General features: G+C 41.9%; 2 protein-coding genes across 12 annotated transcripts in view; one reads left to right on the forward strand and one right to left on the reverse strand.

The window, feature by feature from the left end:
• Positions 1-11,532, forward strand: part of TIAM2 (TIAM Rac1 associated GEF 2) — a 273,941-nt gene extending 262,409 nt beyond the window's left edge. For all 9 annotated transcript variants that reach the window (XM_019479734.2, XM_019479735.2, XM_019479733.2 and 6 more), the window contains 5 exons: positions 4,366-4,424; positions 5,878-5,983; positions 8,697-8,784; positions 9,373-9,527; positions 10,267-11,532. In XM_019479734.2, coding sequence (XP_019335279.1) covers positions 4,366-4,424; positions 5,878-5,983; positions 8,697-8,784; positions 9,373-9,527; positions 10,267-10,904 — 1,046 coding nt within the window. In that variant the 3' untranslated portion in view covers positions 10,905-11,532. The remainder of the gene's footprint in view (positions 1-4,365; positions 4,425-5,877; positions 5,984-8,696; positions 8,785-9,372; positions 9,528-10,266) is intronic.
• TFB1M (transcription factor B1, mitochondrial) overlaps positions 11,469-23,910 on the reverse strand; it is a 47,572-nt gene continuing 35,130 nt past the window's right edge. For all 3 annotated transcript variants that reach the window (XM_059714324.1, XM_014596758.3, XM_014596757.3), the window contains exons 7-8: positions 18,080-18,207; positions 11,469-12,486 (exon numbers count right to left, since the gene is read on the reverse strand). In XM_059714324.1, coding sequence (XP_059570307.1) covers positions 12,237-12,486; positions 18,080-18,207 — 378 coding nt within the window. In that variant the 3' untranslated portion in view covers positions 11,469-12,236. The remainder of the gene's footprint in view (positions 12,487-18,079; positions 18,208-23,910) is intronic.

The raw sequence follows: 23,910 nt of genomic DNA on the forward strand, positions 1-23,910 counted from the left end.
ATAGGCCTTAAGCTATTTAATGGATACATTTGCTTGCATCTGCTTGACCAGAGTTTGGGTAAGAGAAGAGTGGGTAAAGGAAATAAGCAGGTGAGAGGATGTCAGAAGCAATAAGCTTTCAGAATGTGAGATACAGGTCGGAAGTTGACTAAAGTTTGCTTACAGTTGGTTCAGTGGTTTTATACCAGTTAGGTCTGGTTTAGAAAATTGCATAGTTTATATGAGGGATAAAAATAGGTAAATAATATTAGCCAGAGTATAACTTATTAGGTACATTTCTGTATTTTCTAGTCTTCCCTAGCAAGCTTTTGAAGTTGAACCAGATAATTAATTATAAAAATCTATATTCGTCTTTGGAATTTTTGTTTTTCAGCCTTGAACTGCGGTTGAATCGAGATAAGCCCTTCTTTAAAACTTAGCTTTTAAGCCTATGTAAGAAATTCTATCCCTTAGCAGACAGGCCACATATTAGAAGCTTTTAAGATTCTAGGCTTTAATATATTTTAAATGATTTTTTTTTTCTATTTTAAATAATCAAATATTCATTATTGGCAGCATTTTTAATATTTGGTTTGAAATGCTTTACCTATATTGCCTTATCATTCATATACCAGTTGTATTTCAATATTAACCGTACTATTAAAATTTGTTTAAACTTATTCTCTGCACTACTTGCTTTTGGTGGGACAGGCTCCCTGAACCTTTCTTAGTCCCCAGAATGCCTCTGGGTGTCAGCAGATGTGTGTGAAGAAAAGGAGTCTATATTTTTCTGCTGAGAAAATGAAGGTGGTGATAGCTACATCATCTATGTAGAACAGTTTGCTGTCCAGCTGGTTCTGGCCGTTGTGTGGATTATATTGTTCCTAAACTATATTAATCTTTGTTAGATGTTGGCACGGTGTGGGGCTATGATCCAGAGCTACTTTGAGTTATTTTGGGAAATTTTTGTGACTGAGTTAAGTGTTACAGCAGGTGACATTCAGGTGATTTTGTTGGTTGGTGGTTGCTCACGTGGAACAAACACACAGCTGTTTTTAGAAGATGTGATCAAAGTTGCCATAATCTTATAGAAGTCGAAAGTCTTATGGTTTTCTCAGATCTTCTGTGAGGATCTGTGCCATGTTGGGGGGAGGGAGGGAAGGAAAGAGGGGGTTCCCCCTTGGTGATGAGTGCAAGATTGCCAAGGTATCCATACACTGGGACTAGGTTTGTGGCATGTCACTGCTGTAAATCTAAGAGTGGGAGTGCCAAGACAGAGCACATTGTTCAATAGATAAAGCAGTTGTGTGGTTCCACCACAAAGATGGGTAGAGGGGGAAATTACGTATATGCGATAAGGTAGGTTAGGTCTGCTATATTAGAGTTACAACCAATCAGCTGTTGGGAACCACAGCTGTCAGTAGGTATAATAATGTTTTGTGATGTACTATTGGTTCTTTCAAAAGAAGGCTGTTCTCCTAAAATGTCATGTGCCATGGGCAAGTCCACAAAAGCCATGGGTAGGGGTGCATCCAGGCACAGGGCTGTGGTGCATTCATACCCTTGTTTTATTCCTACAACACACAACCTTTAAAACCAACTGCCTGGCAGTGGCAGCAGCATTTCTATTCAGGTGGCAGTGTGGGAATTATTTGACTTCATGATGTGTTACCTGATCCCTTCTAAACTCTTCATTCCATAGGTGTTAACTCCACTCCCTCCTTTTGTAATGGTCTTAGTGTTATACTGGGGGTGGGCAATTATTTTGGCTGGAGATCCGCTTAATGAGTTTTGGTGAGCTGTCAAGGGTAGCACTGCCCCTTGACAGGTGCTCTGCTCCTTGGTTACCATCTGAGGACCAGACGTTGTCCCCTCCCTCCCCAGCCACTGACCTTTGCCACCAGAAGTCCCTTCCCTTGACCCTGGAAGTACTCTTGGGTGTGTGTGTGCACAGGGTGGTAGCTATCTTGGAACCAGAAAAAAACCCTAAATTGCACTAAAAGTCAAACACCTACTATAGCGTATTTTAATTTCACTACAAAAATATTGTTGTCATTTGTGTTTGCATAGTGTATATAGAGATGATTGAATAATAGCTCAAAACAAGCCCTACTCCTATATATTGTGTGTGGGAGGGCTGGGGGGGGTAGTTGGGGGTTTGTGAGGGGGTGTGGCTATGTGTGGGGGGGCATAGGTTATGTTGGGTGTGTATATGTGGGGGGGTGGCAGGGTGTGGGTGTGGGCTGAGAGGGAGGGTGGGGAGACATGGGGAACTCCCCCCCCCCCCCCCCAACACTCTCCCACAGTGCACAGCCTCCGCTGCTAGCGACACAAGCAGGACATGGTCAGCACTTGTGTCCTGTGCAGGTACTGCCACTTGGCAGTGCGTAGCTCCAGCCAGCACTGCACATGGTGGCAAAGAGTACAGCCAGGCTGGCCCACCTCTATGACGCAGGGCTTCCTGCAATGCACATGCAGCTCCCAGCACTTGTGTGCCAAAGGGGAAAGCCTCATGAGTTGGAGCTGGCTGCCTTCCCCTTCTATGCAGGTCCTGGGACTCCATGGGGAATCAGGAGGTGGGGCTCCCCTCCACCTCTGGTACAGTCCCGGGACCTGCATGGCAAGGGGCAGGGAAGGCAGTTGGCTGCATCACGTGGGGCTTCCCTGGTGGTATGCGAGTGCCAGGAGCTGCATGAGTTGCACAGATCTCCGTGCAACAGAGGTGAGCTAACCTGGCTGTGCTTCTTGCTACTACATGCAGTGTTGGTCGGAGCCACGTGCTGCCATGTGGCAGTGCTTGTACGGGCCATGAGTGCCCTGAGCACTCGCTGCCTGCTGCTGCTGTTGGGAGCTGTGCGCCATGGAGGGGAGTGTGTGGGGGTGGTCCCCACACTCCCTATCTTCCCTCACACTTGTACCCTGCCTACCTGAGCTCTGCACTCCTGCCAGCTCCAGCCCCAGCCCCCCTCAATCCCAGCTGCCTGGAGCAAATGCTGCAGCAGGAAGATGGGGAAAAGACACTGGACGCTGGGGAGGCCAATCAGGTCCCCTGGTGTGTGCAGCATTGGCAGCAGCAGCCCCGCTCGGAAGCTGCATGCTGGCTTCCATGCATGAGGGTGGGAGTGAGACATGTGGACTGGGCGGGGTACAATTAGTTAGTGGGTGCCTGTGGGCCGCATGAAATTGTCCGGTGGACTGGGCCGTACGTGAATGTGGCCTATGGGCCGTATTTTGCTTGTCCCCGTCTTAAGCTAATCAAGCTAGCCCGTTCTTCTGCAATTCTGCTCAGCTGCTCCTGGTAATATAGCTCCTATTTTACAGCCCTGGAGGTTGTTTTTAACTTTAGGTACAAACATTAATATAGGTGAGGAAACACTAACTCAGATGTGGAAATAATTTTCAGTGAAGCATTGGATGTACTGTCAGGATGCTCAAGAAAGCTAGATTTTATTTTATGAATCTGAAGGCCACGTACATTTAATTCTAAAGACTACAGGACTAAAGAAACAACATCTATTGAGTATTTTTGCCTAGCATGCTACATTTTAATGTATAATATAGCAAAGTAATGCACATTCAAATAAATTTATATTTGTTTTTGCTTTGATCTTAAACTGAGTAATATGGCCCCAGACCCCTAGACCATTAGTAAAGCTTCTATTTTTTTTTAAGCTGGTGTAAGATGTGTTTTGTTATATGTGACGATGCATCGCATAATCTGCACCCCCGTTTTCAAAATTCTAGATCTGCCCACAAACATGGGAAACTTAACTTCTGTACCCTGCACAGACTTCCTGGGTGTCTCATGATCTCTGTGCCTCAGTTCCCCATATACAATCTATAGAGTATTGCTCTGCCTCACTTGGAGGAGCGTTTATGCTAAATATTTCAGATTGTGAAACGCTTGTTTAATGGAAGCCATATTGGTATTTCATGCAAATAAGCAGGAAATTCTGAGAGCTCTGGAGTTTGTCATGGTTCAAATTAAATACTAAACTGTATCAACAAGCAGGCTTGCCAACGTCTCTCAGAAGCATCTTTTCTCTGCAACACCTTCCATTCTCCTATAGAAACTTGGCAGCATGCCTTTCCTTTCACAAAAAATGTTTCTAAGAAATGTTGGTTAGATGCACAAATTTAAGACCCAGTTCTGCAATCTTAAGATGGAGCTGTTTGCCAAGCCTTTCTTTCATCCCAAACTCCTTATAAGTAGTGTCCATATGACTAAGGCAAACTTGAATTATGTAGTTTGAATGTTTGCTATGGGAATGTACTTTCTGTGGGAACTAGACAAATAACCTCTGAACTGTGGATCACTGGAAATAAATGTGAATAGGCAACACAGTACTATACCTGTAATCACTGGCTTTTCTTTTCCGTTTTCAGTTTTTAAGAGGGCTGTCATACTAGTGTATAAAGAGAACTGCAAACTGAAAAAGAAATTGGTAAGTTTGACTTTCGTGTCAATTTGACAGTAGTGATCTGAGTATAGGCTTGCCATGAGGATGCAAAACTGAATGTCAGTATTGAAAGAAAATTGACAGTAGTAAAAACTTGGCTTAATGCAAGCGTTGGCAGCATGGATCCTTCAGGCCACTGGAACTGGCCTGCAGAGCCCAAGGGCTTTGCCTATGCCTGTGAGGTGGCTAAGCAGTGAGGAGCTGTTCCAGGGCTAGGCAACTTCCAGCTGTGCCCTTGCTGCCTCTGCTGTTTCTGTCCTGCCCATGCCACCCCCCACCAAGCCCACCCTTCGGCTGGGGCATAGACACAACTTCCAGCTGGTGGGAAACTGTGCCAGGACCAGGCAGCTGGAAGCTGTGCCCACACTGCTGCTGCTTCTCCCTTCCCTCTTTTCCCCACCACTTTTAGCTGCCTGGTCCCCGCGTAGCTCCTCACTGGGGTGAAAGCTGCAACCATGCCCCAGCTGGTGAGCGGTGGGGGGGGACTGGGAAAATCATCAGCAGCACAAATGCAGCTCCCAGCTGCATGGCCTGGGGCACGGGTGCAGGGAAAGCCCCGTTGCTAAGTGTCGATGTCCCCTGGCCTGTGTTGGACCGGAGCTGGATTGTTCCAGCCTGTGACTTGAAAAGGTTGCCTGCTTCAGTGTATCACATTGAGCTTCAATTTAGCTTACTCTCACAGACAGTGAAGTTGCCATTATCTGATCTGGACTATAAGTGTCTAGGTGTTGCAACAAGTTGTTCTGCTGAATCGCATGCAGTGTGATAAGTAATTCTAGCTAGTGATCCACGTAGTATGTGGATTACGTTGGAAGGAAACATAGCACGTAAGCACATCATCACTTATGTGACTGAAATATTTAAGCTACGTATCATATACTAAATGCCATAAATACCTGAGATATCACCAACTTCATATCTCCAGGAAGTTGCAGGGAAACAAACAAGGGAATGGTCTCGGTATGACTGGCAGAAACTAATACTCAGCCAAATCAATATAGGAAAGAAGACATGACATGGAGCACTAGTGCATTATCAGAACAGATAAAATTTTGCCTGTGAAATAGAATGGTGGTTGCATCAACCTGTTCAGTTAACTGTTACATTGCTTTGTTCACGCTGAGCATGTTTCCTATTAGTTGTTGTCATGGAGAAATAAGATGTTTATGTATTATTCATTTATTAGGTACTGTGATTTTTTTAAAGTTAATTTAATCTAAATTTTGCTAGAATTCCAAAGGTTCTGCCCTTCATTATTTTACAGCCAAATTGAAAACAACAGCATTAGGTTATTGAAAGAGCAAGACCTGTTAAGATTCACTTTTCTTTGAGAAGTGGGCTCTTGCACAAAAGTTCATTCTATTCAGAACTTACCTTGTGTAGGTGTAATGTTGCACTCTTTCTTTAAGAAGTCTGGTGTTTATTTTTTGTTTTGTAGCCTACTAATGCTCGGGCTGCACATAATTACAGTGACTTGGATCCATTTAAATTTCGTTGGCTGATTCCTTTATCTGCTCTTCAAGTCCGACTGGGGAATACAGCAGGTAATTGTATATCACCGAATACCTTGGGACTAAATAGATTTCTGGTCCTCTTTAATATTCTTTGGTTCCATACATTGCTTCCTGTGGTCTTGCAAATAAGTAGGCATTTCTACCTATGATGAGCAATGCAACATCAACTATATATACAAAGTATAGTCTGAGCTTTCCAGGGGCATAGTCTTGATACTCTAATAGATATTTTCCATGTAATCTTTTGGTTTTACACATTCCTTTTATATCCCCTCCTATAATAATAATAATAATAATTAAAAAAAAGCAAAACTCCCAACTATTTGACACTAAGCAGCAGGAAGTGTGAATGAACCTGAAGCTTGCCTTACAAAGAGAAAGTTGCTGGGCTTTTTGAGGTTGTGCAGACTATAGCTGCAACTAGAAGTTGGGATTTAACAAGCGGTAGAACAGAAAGCCCACAACAAAAGGATGAGGGTAAAATCTAAAGAGCCTGCTTCAGTCAACCGAGTAACAAGGTTATAACCTGGGCCAAATTATCCCCTATTTGACTATCTGTGGCACTCCACAGCTTTCAGTGAATTTGTATAGCGGTCACTGGACACTACACAACAGGAGCTGTTAGGACTAGAAATTTGGGTTCCATTTTCAGCTCTGCTGGACTTTGGCCATGATCCAGTCATGTGGGTTTTACATATTCAAAAGTATTTAGGCACCTCTAACCCCCAACCCCCATTAATTTCAGTGGAGGTCAGGTAGCTAAATATGAAGATCTGATGCTTAGAGCTAGATCCACTAAATGCTGTTAGCCCAGCATTACAATAGTTAAATAATCTTAGTGGTTCTGCCACCTAGTGGAATTCAGAGCCCAATACGTGGGGAAAATTATGTGCCTAAGAAGGGGATCTATAAAAACCAGCCAGCTGGGTAGGGAAGCCATCCATCTAAGATAGCCAGCAGAATTATAGAAAAACGGGACTGGAGGGGATCTCAGAGGTCATCTAGTCCAATCTTATGGTCAAGGCAAAATGTATCCCTGCTTAAACCATCAGAAACAAATGTTTGTCTAAGGAAGTTGTGGGACCTGCCAAAACTCATGATCAGACTAGGCATCTAGAGATCTTCAGGACAACATTCTGAATGGAGCTACTTCAACAACAGGCATAGGAAAAGCCAAGGGGCGGACCCATTCTGTCATAGATTTAAGCACATCTCTTCACTTGGGATTCAAGTACATGTTCTCCTGAAATGAAGTGCAGAACATTAAGAAAATAAGATGGAACATTTTTTTTCTCATATAAAACACAGCCAGTTCTTTTCCTCCTCCTCCTTTCTCCCACCCCAACTTTGACTCTGTCCAGGAGACCTATATCTGGGACTCTCACTTGGGATGTTGAGACCCAAATTTAAAGGTTTTCCATGCTTGATTTGGAGCAGGGATTTCTAAATGTCTTTTTTTCCACTAAAGTGCCCTGAAGGGCTATTTGGAAATGGGCATCTCTCATGTTAAATACTCCACTTTAAGCAAATAGATATCCCTTAAGCCAAACAAAGTGACAGACTGACTCTATAGCCTAGTGTTTAGGACACTCACGTAGATGCGAGTCCTTGCTCCAACATTTAAATATTTATGCAAAGTGGAACACCTTTACCAAGAGAGACTGACTGGTATGTCCCTCAGAATACTCTATAGCCAGTTGTTACGACACTTTTCTGCGAGGTGACTAACAGGGTTTAAATCCCTCCTCTTAATTAGGCAGAGATTGAATCCTGGCTTCCCACATCCCAAGTGAATGCTATAACTCCTGGACTACTGGCGTAAGAGAGGGGGAGGTAGAGTTGTACTACCAGATCCTTCTGAATAATTTGCTTGTGTGCAAAGGCTACCTAGTCCAGTAGGCCTTTCTGAACACACCTACCAGATCAGGGCCTGCACCCAAGCCAACAGAATTAGTGTGTACATCACTCCAGAGTATAGACAATGAATGGCTCATTCCTGTTGGGATATGTGTGGTTGTGCATATGGTTGTGCAGAAATGTAGGCACTTCTAAATTCAGGCAACAGTTGAGCAGGCTAAAGGGAACTACATTTTGGACTTAAGCATCTAAAGTTGCAATTAAGCACTAAATCTCTTGATGTATCTAGCTTTCAGGTTCCCCATCTATAGGTTTCATTAGGGTACATCAATAATTGTGAGTTACTCTGATACCCGATGATGGGTGCCATAAAAGTGACAGAGTCCTTATATGGGGAGTACCTTTAGATATTAGATCTACGTAATCTTACAAATACCTGAGTTTACATAATGGAGCTTGACTGGATAATGTGATGAGCTCAAGGTTGTTCAGGAGGGGAAATAAAGCCCAGAAAAAGGAGAAGTCTGTCCAGATTATTCCCTGTAAAAATTATTGCCACTAGGGATTCAAGATAAAAGTTTCTGTACGTCTGGTGAGAGGAATCTTAATGATCAGAACCTGTAGGGCTGTAAGGCTAAACTTCAAGGTTGTGAAAGGTAGTGATAAGAATATTAGTTCTGAAAGTAAGTTTGTTTCTGGAAGAGAAGTTGAATTCTTAAAGGGAAAAGTGGAAATATTACTCTGGTTCCCAGCTCCTCTTGATGTCATCATGCAAATTCCTATGAATGTTATCCTGTGTGATGCTGAGAGCTCTGTTGCACTTTCTATGCAACTTGCAGGCTCCATGAAATTTTCACACAAAAATAAAATGTCTTCCCACACACAGGAACAGAAAACAACTGCATCTGGGAATTGATTCATACGAAGTCAGAAATAGAAGGCAGACCTGAAACAATTTTCCAGTTGTGCAGCAGGTAAACTTGACATGACAATTTTTTTTGAAAAGTTACAGTAACAGAATGAAAAAAGTGAGAACATTGTATTCAGGTGACCATCTCTCTTCCTGTCTCTCAAACCTTCTAATACACCTTTTTCTTCTCAAATTCAGACACTGAGCCACTGTTTAGGTGGATGGAGTTCAGTGCTCAGCAGATAGATAAAATCAGAATAAATTTGGCTTGGTCTGAAATAACCAAGGGTCTACCAAAATTGACTGCTTACAAGTGGTCTGATAAAGGTCAATCAGAATTATAATTATGTTGGTGAATTCATGGGGTTGTCCTTTAGCACAAGAAGCAGACTTTAAGCATGGGCTCTTGTAAAAGATTTGGGCTTCATTTCAAAAAGAAAAATGACTTTTAAAAAATGCAAGAATAATCATGAAGAAACCCCAGGAAAATGTAAAGATCCTATTAGGAAAAGCATGAGATCGAAAAGATAATGGCACCTATCTGCAGCAGAAAGGAAGAGGCAGCCTCTGACAGTACTGGGATTGGGGGGGAGGACAAAAAGTTCCATTGACTTGAAATCTGGAGCCATTGCTTTTTGCTTAATCTCTGCAGTGACTGTGAGAGCAAGACTAACATTGTGAAGGTGATCCGTTCCATTTTGCGGGAGAACTTCAGACGTCACATAAAATGTGAGTCTCCGCTGGAGAAAGCTTGCAAGGATCGCCTAGTTCCTCTCAAGAACCGTGTGCCTGTTTCTGCCAAATTGGGTAAGAATCTGTTTGCTGGACTAGGAAATCTAGACCCTGTAAAAATTTTTTGCAAAAATCTTGTCAGGCTAATAAAAGATATCACCTCTACTATGAGCCCTGATTGCTTAGACCCTGTATCTGTCATTTTATCAGTTTGCGTGGAAAGTGATTTCCCTCTATCACCAGCATCCAAAGCACAAGTGACAAAACAGATGAACGTGAGGTACAACGTAAAAGTCTCGTTCCATTCCATGCACTGATTCTGTAGCTTAGCAGATTTTTCTAGTTAACTACAGGCCTTCCTTTGGAGCACAGCTTTCTAGCTAAGCTGGCCCATAGAGTTGCCAGTACTACAGACAGTTACGTTTGCATTTTTTCCTGGCATCACAGGAAGCAAAACCTGACGTTAATTTGGCCCTACAACACATCACATCTGCAAGGCAGCCCTACTCTAAAGTTCAGGTTTGCTGTCCTGCAAATGTATGTAACTCATACCTCTTTCTGAAGGTTTTTCTATATACTATATAAGGAGGCAACTTGATAACCTTGTGGTATGTAGAGCACTAAGAAATCAGAGATCAGAATGCCTATAACAGGAGACTGATCTCAAAGACCATACATTTCACAGACTGAACAGGACTAAGTGCAGCATAAGAATCAGAAAACAAACTCTTATGATTTTGCTACTGAGAAATGTTGTATAATTCCTTTATTTCATGACTTTTGAAATGCAGAAGTAAGTCTCTTGTATTTGCAGCTTCCACAAGATCCTTAAAGGTACTGAAGAATTCACCCAGTAATGAGTGGAAGAGTGATCTAGGAAAAGGAAACTTACTGGATTCTGATGAATGCAGTCTGAGTAGCAGTACTCGGAGTAGCAGCTGCCATACCACAGAAAGTGTACAGGAATCTAAGAATTCATCTCCTGTGAAACATTTGCTGAGCTGTGCATCAGATTTTTCAAACAGCCACGTCAAGGAATCAGATATTCTCAGTGACGATGACGACTATGATCAGAGCCTCAAGAAAGGCAGTCCTACTAAGGACATTGAAGTACAGTTTCAGCGGCTAAAGATTTCCGAGGGGCCCAGTGATGACACAGAGCAAGAGCAGCCCAGTGAAAATGAAGCTGGGAATGGTTATAAAATGGGGGAGCATCCAAAGCTGGTGCGTGGACATTTCTGTCCAATTAAACGAAAGGTGAACAGCACAAAATGTGGTAAGGGAACTTTACTGGCAATGCAAGAACGTCATCAGTCTCTTGATGGTCATTCTGATAATGGAAATTTGGATCTCAACTCTATTTTAGAGAGGGAATTTAGCGTCCAGAGTTTAACTTCTGTAGTTAATGAGGACTGTTTTTATGAAACAGTGGAAAAGCATAGAAAATCTTAGCTAGCTGAGCACTATATGGTTTAAAAAGTTAATTTTAAGGCCAAATAAATTGAACCTGTTTTGCTTTAAAACTAGTTATTACATGGAAGTTGCTGAAAAGCTACTTTTTTATTTATGTACTAATACATTTCCATAAAAACAGCTGTAAAGGATTCTTAAGTTATTTTAATTTATTGTGGATCAGAAAACATAGATTAAGTTGGCCAGAGTCTATAAATAAGTTTATCCCTTTTGAGCAGATATTAAAATTACGTAGCATCCTTACGGGAAACATTTCTAATTATTTTAAATTATGTGGGAAAATCTATGGAAACCGGGAGGGTGAATTCTGTTTTATAGGTATAAAAAAAAGTCAAAACAACTTTTTTAATTCTTTGGGCATTTTCTTTCAGCAGTTTTAATTTTTGCTTTATTTAAAGCAGGATTAAATTATTTTCATGTTTTAGTGCACAATTGTGCAAATGTTTCATTTTTGTAAGTTGCAAGATGCTGTTTATACTTTAAATATATAAAAATATAAATATATACATATGTAAATATAAAAACCAAGCTTGTACTGTAATCTCTTATTTGATTGTATTTTTATTTTCTCTACCGACTTGTACAGTAAAGGAAAATGAGTATTATATTCAGTAATGGTTCTTGCCTTTATTCTTCTGTCTTTTCCTACTGGAGTTTTAAAACCATGAGCTCTTGGTTTTAGGGACTGCTAATGCTCTTTTAACTTACGACAAAGTAATCTGTGCACTTTGAGCCAGTCAGCGGAGCACAAAGTTTTTGCTTCTCCTTTTTTACTTTTGAGGCGGCAAAGTTTTCTTGCATAGTCTTCACCCTGGAAAATCCTATTTTAAATAGATCAAAATATGCTTCTTACGACTTCAGTTTAACAAACTGGTAATGATATTTAAGGGCTTTCACTTTTCATTCTTAAAAAGCTTCAGAGACAGGCCTACTCAGCCAGGTAGCCAAGCATGTTCCTAGCTTCAGGTATGTGAATGGTCTCACTGAAGTCAATAGGACAATTGAGATCTAAATTAAGGTTAAGCTCTTTACCTAAACATTTAGGTCTCAGTTTAGCAGAGAATGGAGGCAGGCAGCTGCAGCCCCAAACCAAATAAGGGCCCTGTACTTACAACGCACATCCGTTCTTTCTGTAGGATTGAATGGAATAACTAAGAAAATGGGTGCATTTGTTTTTTTTCAGTCTTTCCACAAAACTCTGGTGTCAACGGGTATGTCTGTAAGCAGGCACACGTATAGGTCTTCAGTCTACTAAAGCAACAGTTGTAAACTACACTGAATAAACAAAAGTTGCCTGCTTTACTAAAATTGTTATAGCTCATCTTCTTCTTCCAGTTGCTTTAAATGTCCGTCTCTTTTGGACCTCATCTTCTCCTTTAGTTCATCTCTGTAATTGTAAGCAAAAAGACTTGAGTCTTCATCGCACATTTTCCTATATGCATCACACAGGCCTTTAAAATGTAACATAGTGAGTTGAGTTGGACGCAGAGTAGGGTCCACATCTGCTGTCAGCATCATCTGTTCAGTTTTTTTCAAACGATCAGCCTCTGGGAACAGGATTCTAAAAATGAAATAAGATAGAAGAGGTTCAGCTCTAACTTCATAAAAAAGTTGCTCCTCATAAACAGATTTCTGGTTCTCCTACTGCACCAATGCATTTGTCCATTTTTTTTCCAAATCCTACATATATGGTAATAAGGTAGTTCTAAATTAAGTGATTTATTTCCCTTAACGCAACTGTAAGTTTCATTGTACAGCAGTAAAAGTTACTTCAAGCAACAAAGCAGTATGCTTTTATTTCAGCTTTTTACTTAACTTATTTTAATCCCTGTTTTATAATTATTATCCCTAATAGTTAAAGGTTTGGAAAGAACAGGACAACAATTTCTGAAATTTGGATCAGAGGCTTGTGACAGTATTCAGGATAATGGGAGTCATATTTCTAGTGAAAAAGTTTCCTAGATTGCAACAAGCAATCTAAGCCAAGGAAGAATGGGGCCATAGAGGCTAAACATAGTGTTGTTTAGTAACTACAATGTGGGTCTGGCAGCCAGAATTACTGGATCCTATCTTCAACTTTGTTGAGGTGCTGAATGTGACAGCCAGCATGTCAACCCCTCAGTGCTGTACTTACCTCAAAGGGGCACTGAACATTTATTAACGATAGTCATGAAAATCATCTGAACACCCCTCCAATCAAAGGCAGCAATAGAAGTGTTCATCCAACTCACCTTTTCATCACAAATGCCTTTGACATTTCTGAGGCATAATAGGGGCATGGAGAGACAGGGAAGGAAACTTTACAGCACCATTTATGCACTTCCTCTATGTGAAAATGTACTATTCAGTTTCAAATTATCTGTTCCCTCTGTGCATGTGCCACACTGCCACTCAGAAGAGCCAAAGAGCAGACAGCACACACATAAGCAGGGCCATGCCATGGCTACAACAGAACAAACCTCTACAGCATTATGATTAATATAAAAGGATTGCACTGTTATTTAAGACTTTAAACATATGTGGTCCTTTAGCAACAATCAAAACCTGTCCCAAAACCATAGGCCCCTCATTCCAAGGAGTCATCAACAGAAGCATCGTCAAGTGTGCTGCATAAAAAAACAGCCCTGTGCTCCAGAAAGCTGAAATGCATTGCTCATCAGGTTGCTTTCAGGAAGTTTTTGAAAACAAGGATGGACCCAGAGCAAGAATTAGTGTCAAGAGTGTCACAGGAGACTAAGGGGGGAAAAAACCCCAAACCATTGATCTTGTAACAATTTTCAACTGGAAGCAGGGAGGACCCAGCTTTAACCACTGAACACACCTTGCCTACTTGCAAAAAGACGCAGGCACCCACTCAGAGCAAGCACTATGCATCCTTTAAAAACCTGACTAGGACCAAATACATAGAGACTCATGTCTAGTGGCTTTGGGCAGGCACTGCAGGTTGCTGTGAAAAGGTAGGTTATATATTGTTGAGTGAAGTTTTGATCAGGACTTCTGAAGACAGTAACTCCTGGTGTGAACTGCCTCCCACTACTTGACAGTATCTCCTCCATCTCCCAGCCAGACATTTTCCTGACAGCTACCCCTCCTAGTGCTCGACTCAGTATCTGTCCCTTGCTGAATCCCTAAAAGTATCCAGGGAGCACCATGATGTTTACCTATAGCAAAAAGCCAGGGAACACAACATGAAGCCCAGAGAAGCTTTGGGCTATCAAGGATAAGAGTATAGTAGAAACAAATGGTTAGGGCTGCCAGGCTTTGGAACGGGCTCCCAAGGGAGGTGGTGCTCTCCCCTACCTTGGGGGTCTTTAAGAAGAGGCTGGATAGATATCTGGCTGGGGTATTATGCTTCCTGTACTCATTCCTGCCCAGGGCAGGGGGTTGGACTCAATGATCTGTTCAGGTCCCTTCTGACCCTAGAAACTACAAAGAGGTCTCTACATTAGAGGAAAGTATTTATTGGAAAGGGAAGAAATTGTATAAGGGAACACAGACTACTTTTCTTGGAGGTATGAGCTACTCAAGGTGCCTAGGTCAAATATTCTTGCTACCTCAGTATATTATTTGGCAGGATCTTCTCCCAGAGCAGTATTCCTCCTCAAACAATAGCACTCTCACATGTCACTTTAAGGGAGAAAATGCCCTGCTTTAACAATAATACTGCAGTTTGAGCTACTTGTGTTAGATAGTTGAACCTCTAAACTGAAACCTAAAGAATTCTGGCCAACTTATAAAAGGAACTGAACAGTAACTCAAATCATTCTTCATTAATAACTTTCTGTTTACCTTGCCTGTAGTATCTTGTGCACCAAGTTTTCTTCATACCTTCATACAAACACATTACTCCTGCTACCTTGCTTTCATATAACCATGTAAAATATCGTCTCATTGGGACTGTTGAGCTGTACACTAGAATTTGCTAATTTCTTTTGGTCAGCTAAATCATAAGAGGATTGTTTCCCTAATTACATACTAGGGACAGGGCTACAGCATGTTAAGCTGCAGCTGAAACAAAAAATGCAGATTTCCCTCCCCCTTTAAAAGACTGTAAAGCAGTGTCAGAAATTAGATACTGAACAAGAAATGCTGATTTTTAAGTCTTTTCACAGGACCTGGAGAGATGTATACTGAGATGTATACTTTAAATGCTCCAAATTCTGTTCCAACTTAGTGCACTTCAGGGCCATACATACCAGATCTATTGCCCTCACCTGAGCCCTCCTGCCCAGAGCACTTCAGGCCTCTGGTCTCCCAATTTCAGAGAGGGAAAGACCAACAACAAACTTCTATTTTCAGCCCTTGAGCTGCAGCGAATAATTTCTTGCATATGGCACTCCGCCTGTGGAGACTGCTGAGGATGGCCAAGCGCCCTCCTGACAGGAGCAAGGAAAGCAGAGGCTCTGCACCTCTCCGCCAGAACCAGCAGATTCATAGATGTTAGGGTCAGAAGGGACCTCAATAGATCATCGAGTCCGACCCCCTGCATAAGCAGGAAAGAGTGCTGGGTCTAGATGACCCCAGCTAGATGCCTATCTAACCTCCTCCTGAAGACCCCCAGGGTAGGGGAGAGCACCACCTCCCTTGGGAGCCCGTTCCAGACCTTGGCCACTCGAACTGTGAAGAAGTTCTTCCTAATGTCCAATCTAAATCTGCTCTCTGCTAGCTTGTGGCCATTGTTTCTTGTAACCCCCGGGGGCGCCTTGGTGAATAAATATTCAACAATTCCCTTCTGTGCTCCCGTGATGAACTTATAGGCAGCCACAAGGTCGCCTCTCAACCTTCTCTTGCGGAGGCTGAAAAGGTCCAGTTTCTCTAGTCTCTCCTCGTAGGGCTTGGTCTGCAGGCCCTTAACCATACGAGTGGCCCTTCTCTGGACCCTCTCCAGGTTATCCGCATCCTTCTTGAATTGCGGCGCCCAAAACTGCACGCAGTACTCCAACTGCGGTCTGACCAGCACCCGATAGAGGGGAAGTATTACCTCCTTGGACCTATTCGTCATGCATCTGCTGATGCACGATAAAGTGCCATTGGCTTTTCTGATGGCTTCGTCACACTGCCGGCTCATGTTCATCTTGGAGTCCACTAGGACTCCAAGATCCCTTTCCACTTCCGTGCCACCCAGCAGGTCATTCCCTAGGCTGTAGGTGTGCTGGACATTTTTCCTCCCTAGGTGCAGCACTTTGCATTTCTCCTTGTTGAACTGCATTCTGTTGTTTTCTGCCCACTTGTCCAGGTCTGCTTGCAGCTGTTCCCTGCCCTCCGACGTGTCCACTTCTCCCCATAGCTTTGTGTCATCTGCAAACTTGGACAGAGTACACTTCACTCCCTCATCCAAGTCGCTGATGAAGACATTAAAGACTATCAGTCCAAGGACCGAGCCCTGCGGGACCCCACTGCCCACACCCTTCCAGGTTGAAGCTGACCCATCCACCACGACTCTCTGGGTGCGACCCTTCAGCCAATTCGCCACCCACCGGACTGTTTAGTCATCCACGTCACAGCCTCTTAACTTGTTCACCAGTATGGGGTGGGATACCGTATCGAAGGCCTTCCTGAAGTTTAAGTATACGACATCCACCCCTCCTCCTGTGTCCAGGCGTTTCGTAACCTGTTCATAAAAAGAGACTAGATTGGTCAGGCACGATCTGCCTGCCACGAACCCGTGCTGGTTTCCCCTCAGCATAATTTGTCCTGCCGGGCTCTCGCATATGTGAGCCTTGATAATTTTTCAAAGACTTTGCCAAGGATGGAGGTGGCAGAGGCGTTAAGCAATTCCTGCTCTCAGACTTCATAATAGCCAAGCCACCAGGAGAACACTTGTTGGCGCTCAGTTCATCAGTCTGCTCTCCTGATAGTGTTGTACGCAGATAAAAACATATAAGTGGCAAGTCTACTGGTTCTGTAATTAAGTCCAATAATACAGAATTGAAGCTCTTGGCACTATAACATTCAACTTGTCAGCTTTTTTAAAAATAAAGCCAAGAACTTTCTAATAAAGATCTAAGAATGTAAGCAACGGATCCAGATACTGTTAAAATATATTATGAGCAGCAGTATGTGTTGGCTGAGTCCAAGAGGAAAGTTCTAACATTCCAAGGGGAGGTGGGGAAAATTGTTTTTTGTTCTTGTCAATGTTTCTTATATGGGGTGATGGCATAGCGTGAGGTTATGGGACCCACTATGGCCCTCTTCAAATGGGTAAAATAAATAAATAAATAAATGGGTAACTTAGGCTAGAAACAGACATTGCCAAATGGAGTGATTCAGCTGTGCCAAGATGTCCCGCAGCATTGCTGATTTGTTGCACTAGATGAAACATGCCTCACCCTTTGTCCCACCCTTGGTGTGGGATAAGGGATGATGTGATTTCCTCACTTTCCTCACTGCCCCAGACGCATGCTGTATGTCTAGGACAGGGGGGAATGACAGGTGTTATCCCAACCCAGCCAGCCTCACAGGGCTGCATGAGTGGGGAAGCACTTTCTCCCCTGCTCCAGATCCACACTGCAGGTCTGGGGCAGCATGGAAAGAGGCACAGAATTGGCTGAGCAGGGAAAGCACCACAAGGTAACAGATGTCCGCTGCAATAAAGTGGCAGAGTCTATTACTATCTTTATTGCGCCACTGATTTTCCTGTCATGTGGCGCAAAGGGTAGGAAGGTCTTATTTGCTCTGAATTTGTGCTGTCTGTTTCCACCCTTAGAGACCTTCTAAAAGCCTGAGATCTGGCTAGAGAATTGTCCGGTTAAAGAACTGAAGAAAACAGCTGGATGCTGCCTTTGTGATTCAACCCCCAGCCTTAACATGAGAGCCACGTATGAAGCAGTGCAGATATTTTCCACGGTGATGTTGTCTGTCAGAACCTGGGAGCTGCCGCTGTAATCTGGGCAACCCTGTATCTGGGTCATTTACTAATATTCTTAAAATCTCTAGTAGCAAGTTGTTTTAAAGAAGCTGACAAATTTCTATGTTTTTGCCTTCATGCAACATTACTGGGACCTGATGAACTGTGAGCAGAACAAATGTATACAGTGGACAAACTCAAAAATATTTTCCAAGGGATGTATTTATTAGTCCTCTCAGCAGCTGTTACTACAAATAATACAGTGATATTGTTCTAAAAAGAAATTTTTGTAAAAGCCATTCCTTACCCCACTCCTCGCCAGCAAAATTTTCTTCTGAAGTGGAAAACACTTCGAACAACCTTTTCCACCAGTTTAAAGGGCTGCAGTATCTTTGGCTCCACCAAAGGGGTAAAACGCACAACTGCCACATCCACCTATACAAGCATACAAAATATAAGATATCAGGGCCTAGGGCATGTGTTTGGAGCCTATTCCTTCTTCTCTTTTCCACTGTACATTCTTACTGTTCCAAAACCAGTGGATTAGGTGATGGGAATCAGAGGGCCCTGCTACATGTTCAAATTAAAGGTGGGTAGAAACCAGCTATAGAGTTGTTACACATTTTCACGCACTAACTTTGTAGCTGGATAGTCATTTTTATGGTGTGATAATTACTTTGCACATGTGGTTTGTTTAAAATTTATTGTGCAATTAACCAGTTAATTGTGTGTTAATTACTTGACACTTGTGGCCAGTCTAAATTTATTCTGTGATTACATATATTATGCAATTATCTGGTCAATGTATAGCAGGGGCCAGAGAGAGATTCATATCTTTTTGCCATAATATAAGGGAAGATACATGAATGGTTTAAAGACTCATTAGTGGTTAATGATATCACAGTGAAATAACACATTTTCATTATTAAAATTCCAGTGTGAAATTTCATCTCAAAATGTCTTGCCTTAATCTTCAAGGCTATTCACAAGTTTACCTTTCTGTATTAATCCACTGGTCTCTTATTGCATCACAGTAAGACCAAGAAAAAGAGGCTGCTTTTGATATATCCTTGAGTAGCATAGTGGTGGTTTGTTAAAAAAATAACAGCAAGAGAATAAGCACTATTAAATGCAACAATAAATGTAAAACATTCCTGTGGGGAGGACAAGGCTGAAAAATGGTACTGAATTAGTATGATATTTAACAACAAATAGGCCAAGCTGTAGAAACACCTAATCTTTCACTAAAAGCATACTCCAAATAGGGCACTTGTACACCTTACTTTGCCTTTAAAAGAAGAAGAAAACCAAAATAAAATGAAACCATGAGAAGTAATAGCGGGGTTTAAAAATAGTCTCTTTTCAACATTATATAAATTAACTGAAAAAAATGTTTATGAGAGTTATAAAATAACTAGATGAGGAAGATGTGACGAGAACATACAAACATGTTTTGTAAACAGCAGTGCTGCAGCCTGTTACAATTCTCATTAAGAATCAACAATAAGAATATTTAAAGAAACTAAGGGCCAGGTCTACACAGCTTTTGGACTGGTATAACCATTTTGGTTAGGAGAACCAAAGAGAGACCAAGAGAGTTGTATAAGACCCAATTACATTATTATAAAGGTACCTTATAACAGAATAGCTTGTTCTAATATAGAAAAAACATAAATGGGAGGAGCATCTTCATATCAGTATGCCTGCTTCCATACTTGGGGTACTGTATTATTGCTTTAATTATGGTGGTATGTGTAAAACAATCATAGAATCATAGACAAGGAGGGCTGGAAGGGACCTCCATAGGTCACTTGGTCCAACCCCCTGCCCAAGGCAGGATCAACCCAATCCAAACCATCCTACACAAACCATAAGCTAAACTCTATGCAAGACTACAGGTAACTCTAACACAGCAGAGATGTGGCAACCTAACCTGTTACAGGTAAAGCACTGGAACTATGGCAGCTAACATCCTGTTTTTATGAAACGTTGTCAATACAGCTCTCAAGAGATCTCGGGTAGAGGGCCACAGTCCATACCAATCTGACCATGGGATAAAATTCCTTCCTGACCTCAAATACAACAATTGGCCTGACCCTGAGCAGATAGGCAAGGCCCTTAGTTTTGGTCCCAGCAGAAGCACTGGCACATCCCAGTCAAAGCCCAAATACAACGTGTGTGTGTAGGCAAGGTTCAAGCAGTAAAGGGGTGAGAGGTAAAATGTTGTTTATACCACAGAAAAAAAAAGACTGTTAAAGTTTTGTCAATTAGTTCTTGAAAGAGGTTAATAGCAAGGGACCAAAAGATCTCCATTAGTAATATGCCTATTAATTTTCTGCAAGCAAGGGTGGACAGTAAGGCCACAAAATTATTTGAGTCAAGAGTACAATGGATTGTGAAGAGCTTCAGAAGGACTTTTTAAAACCAGCTTATAAGAAAACCAATGGAAACAAATACAAGGATAAGCACACCCAAAGGGAATAGCTGAATTACTCAAATGCTAACTTGTTCTCTATTAACAAGTACAGCTCAATTAAAATTATGCTAATGCAGGGTCACATAACACTTCAGACTGATAAAGGTTATAAAACAACACTGAAAATATAATTCCATATTATGGGCAGTGTTATGCCTGGAACTTCAACATCATTGAATTTTACTTGCTCTACTTCAAAAAGCTGTAACAGCTGGAAAAGGTAACACAAAGGGTTATAGAAAAATGCAGTGCAGTTCTGTGAATGCAACCTGGGATGAGATGCTGGATGGACACTTTGGATTCTGGTCTGGCTCTCCCACTAACCTACTATATGACGATGTGCAGAGGCCTGCACTCTAAGTTGTTCAAGATATCAAAGGTGCAGCTCAAACCATCACATAAACTTGTTTAGAAGAAAGAAAAAGACTATATTAGTGGGCACATGCACATGTTTCAAAAACAAACAACAGGTCCAAACCATCTCAACTAACTTTTTCCCCTCACTTCCTCAAAATGGACCGCTAACAAACATCTTTAATATTAAAAAGAAAAAAACAACAGAAGTTTTCCACAAAAAAAAACCCTGTACAGCTAAAAAAGGAAGGAAATGGGGATTATTAAACTGGAACACATATTCACTGCTTTATATTTCTAATACTTCAACTGTATTTAACTATTTGTGTATTTAGAAAGATTTCTAATGGTAATTGTTGCCACAGACTAAGCAGGCGGAGGACACTACTCAAAATCTTGAACCTTGCCTATTTATTTAGCATGTGCACCAATAGAGTTATAGCATTCCCTGTAACACACTGGGTCTATTTATTCCACCGTCATTAACGGTGGTTATCTTGAGTAGGTCACACCACTTTTTCATTGTCTCCATTTCTACTCATACCTTTTATCCATCTTTTCTATTTAGATATTCAAGAAACAGACAATCATGAACCCACACAAGACAGCAAATAGGGCCCTGATCTTCACTGGAGCCTCTAGGCACTAATGTCCAAATCCAATTCTGTCTCAGAGGCACATGCATCTAGGTATTCACATGCTTAAGTCTAGGGATTTGACCTGTGAGCGAGGCAAGTCTGACTGCTTTAAGGCATCTAGGATCCCTATACTGTACAGTCTATAGGGAGACTTAGGTGCCTCTGAAAAATCAATCTACCAGTCACTTGAGTCACTAAGAGTGCCTAAGTGCTCTCTGCAGAGAATGGGGAGCTATATATGCGTTTTACATCTGTTTCTGTAGTATTTAATACAGGTCTACGTTAGAGACTAGATGGAACACTGTCCTGAGCTGGCAGTTATTTTTATATAAATATACAAATGTACATTCAGAAAAGAATTCATCACTCAAGATTTTTTTCCCTTTAAATTCCCGACAGTGCAACTCAGGGGCGGACAATTATTTTTGGCAGAGGGCCGCTTACTGAGTTTTGGCAAGCCATCGAGGGCCGCATGACAGGCAGCCCAGGGCAGATTATTAATTTTCTAAATGTTTTAGGGGCTCTGCAGGCCAGACAGAATGGTCTGGCAGGCCGCATCTGGCCCCTGGGCCACATTTTGCCCACCCCTGGTGTAACTGGTCCCAAGACTTCATGCTTCAGCCAAAAACTGTGCGTGCAACAACTACCTAGACATGCAAGTATCTTTTTTGCATACTCCAATACCTGCTTTATATGCACCATCAGCTGTCTAAATAGATTTAGTGAGGGCTCAAATTAGATGTCTGCTTAAAACTGAATTTAGGACATAAACCAGACTAGACAATTTCAGGGGTGGGGAGGTGGGGAAGATGCAAGTTCCAATTTAGGGGAAAACTGGCTCTTTACACAGGAAGAACACTTAGCATCTTAAGGCTAACCAACAATGTTTTTTCCAAAGCAGAAAAAATAAAGCACTTTTCAGCATTCACTCCATTACAGTCACCGTTTTCTTTAGAACCCCAGGAAAGCTGCCTCGTTACTATGGCAACAGATATCGGAAAACACTTTTCGCTTGTAATTGGACACTCCTTTAAAATTACATACGTTATTATCCTGTTCCTTCTGTTTCGTGCATATTTTTAAAAGGCTGGAATTATGAAAACCAGTATAGTGTACACAAGTGCACTTAGAATGCACTACCTTATTTCTTGACATTGTCTTTTTTCTTATTTTCCAAGTGTTACAGTACGAGAAATAATTACTAACAGTACCACAAATAAATTATAATAGTAATAAAAGCTGAAAATGGTTGGCTGAAATAAAAGTAATTGTTATTAAGAAGATTAAAACCATTTATGAGCATCCCTAGCTCTTTAAGAGTGCTTCTAACTCAGAGATCCTGTCCCTACCATAACTTAGAGGTCACAAGCACAAAATGTAGCGTAGGTCAATGTATTACTTTCCTGATAAAAACAAAGAAATGAAACCAAAAAAGGAATAGAGAGTTTTCACTATTCTGCAACTTAGGGCAAGCACCAACACCACCATCAATCACATGATGGGCAACACACCTATCTTGAAGCAGAGCAGCATTAACCGTGACCTTAGAAAACCCTTTCAGATCCTTCAGCTTGCTCAACCATAAACAGAAATGTAGGAATAATTTGTCAAAACTTGGCTAAAATGAACTGCCCCGCTCTAAATAAGCCAGCAAGTCAACTTTCCTCTAAGTTTTGGGGTTTTTTAATTGGTCTACCACACAGCTAGAAGCCAGCTAAATATTTAGGAACTCTCCAAGTTTCTCAAAACTAGGTATGTTCCAATGCAGAGGTGTCATTCAGGTCCAGCCACCATGGCAACTCCCAGCTGTGACATCCCACTAACACCAAGGATCCTCGCTAAGCTACAACACCAGCTCTGTATTCATGTGACTCCACTGACATCAATGTGGTCAAGAACAGGCTCAGCCCAGAAGAACATACTGTTTTTTGTCCCTCTTCTGCCTTCTGGAAATTAATTTCCTCTGATTACTTCCTAAGACAGTAGCATAATACTAAGCCTCTCTCAAGTAAGTTGATGCATTTTGATATATGCTATAACTCATCCCAAAACATTTAAAACTGGGTTTAATTGCAGTAAATTAGGAGTAATACAAAAGGACAGCAATACATCTAGACAATCAAGAAACAAAATGGTCCAGCTTTAATTAAATCTTAAGCATAAGTAGGTCACTGATTTATGGATCAATACATGCTGAGTTTTCATGATAGCTCATACTCTAATACAGTGGTTTCTCACAGGTAAAAAGTACCTCCTGTGCCTTGTCCACAGCCAAATGAGGGAGGGCTATAGCATGTACACATAGAAACAACCTGCCTCATTTGGGTGCTCTGATAAGCCTAAAGCAAGCAGACCTCATATGCCTCTGTTACTGGGCCACACTATGCAGAGAAGGGCTGTGGCATACAGCTCTCCTGCCTGTGCTTGGCCCATCACAGAACTAGCTAAGGAGCCAGGACACTGCACGCATGCTGCAGCCCTTCCCAGTTTGGCTGTACACTAGGCACACAGAGTACTTTTACCTGGAGGCAGTGGCACATGGCTGAGAACCACTGAGGTAAGCCAAGGCACCACAACAGTGGTTCTCAACCGAGGATGCCACCAAATTGAAAAAAGCTGGGGAAGGGTGCCTTGCCTCTATGAAGGCGAGAACCAGCGCTTCAACAGAAG

Source organism: Alligator mississippiensis, chromosome 1, assembly GCF_030867095.1.
Source record: "Alligator mississippiensis isolate rAllMis1 chromosome 1, rAllMis1, whole genome shotgun sequence".
NCBI classification, from domain to species: domain Eukaryota; kingdom Metazoa; phylum Chordata; order Crocodylia; family Alligatoridae; genus Alligator; species Alligator mississippiensis.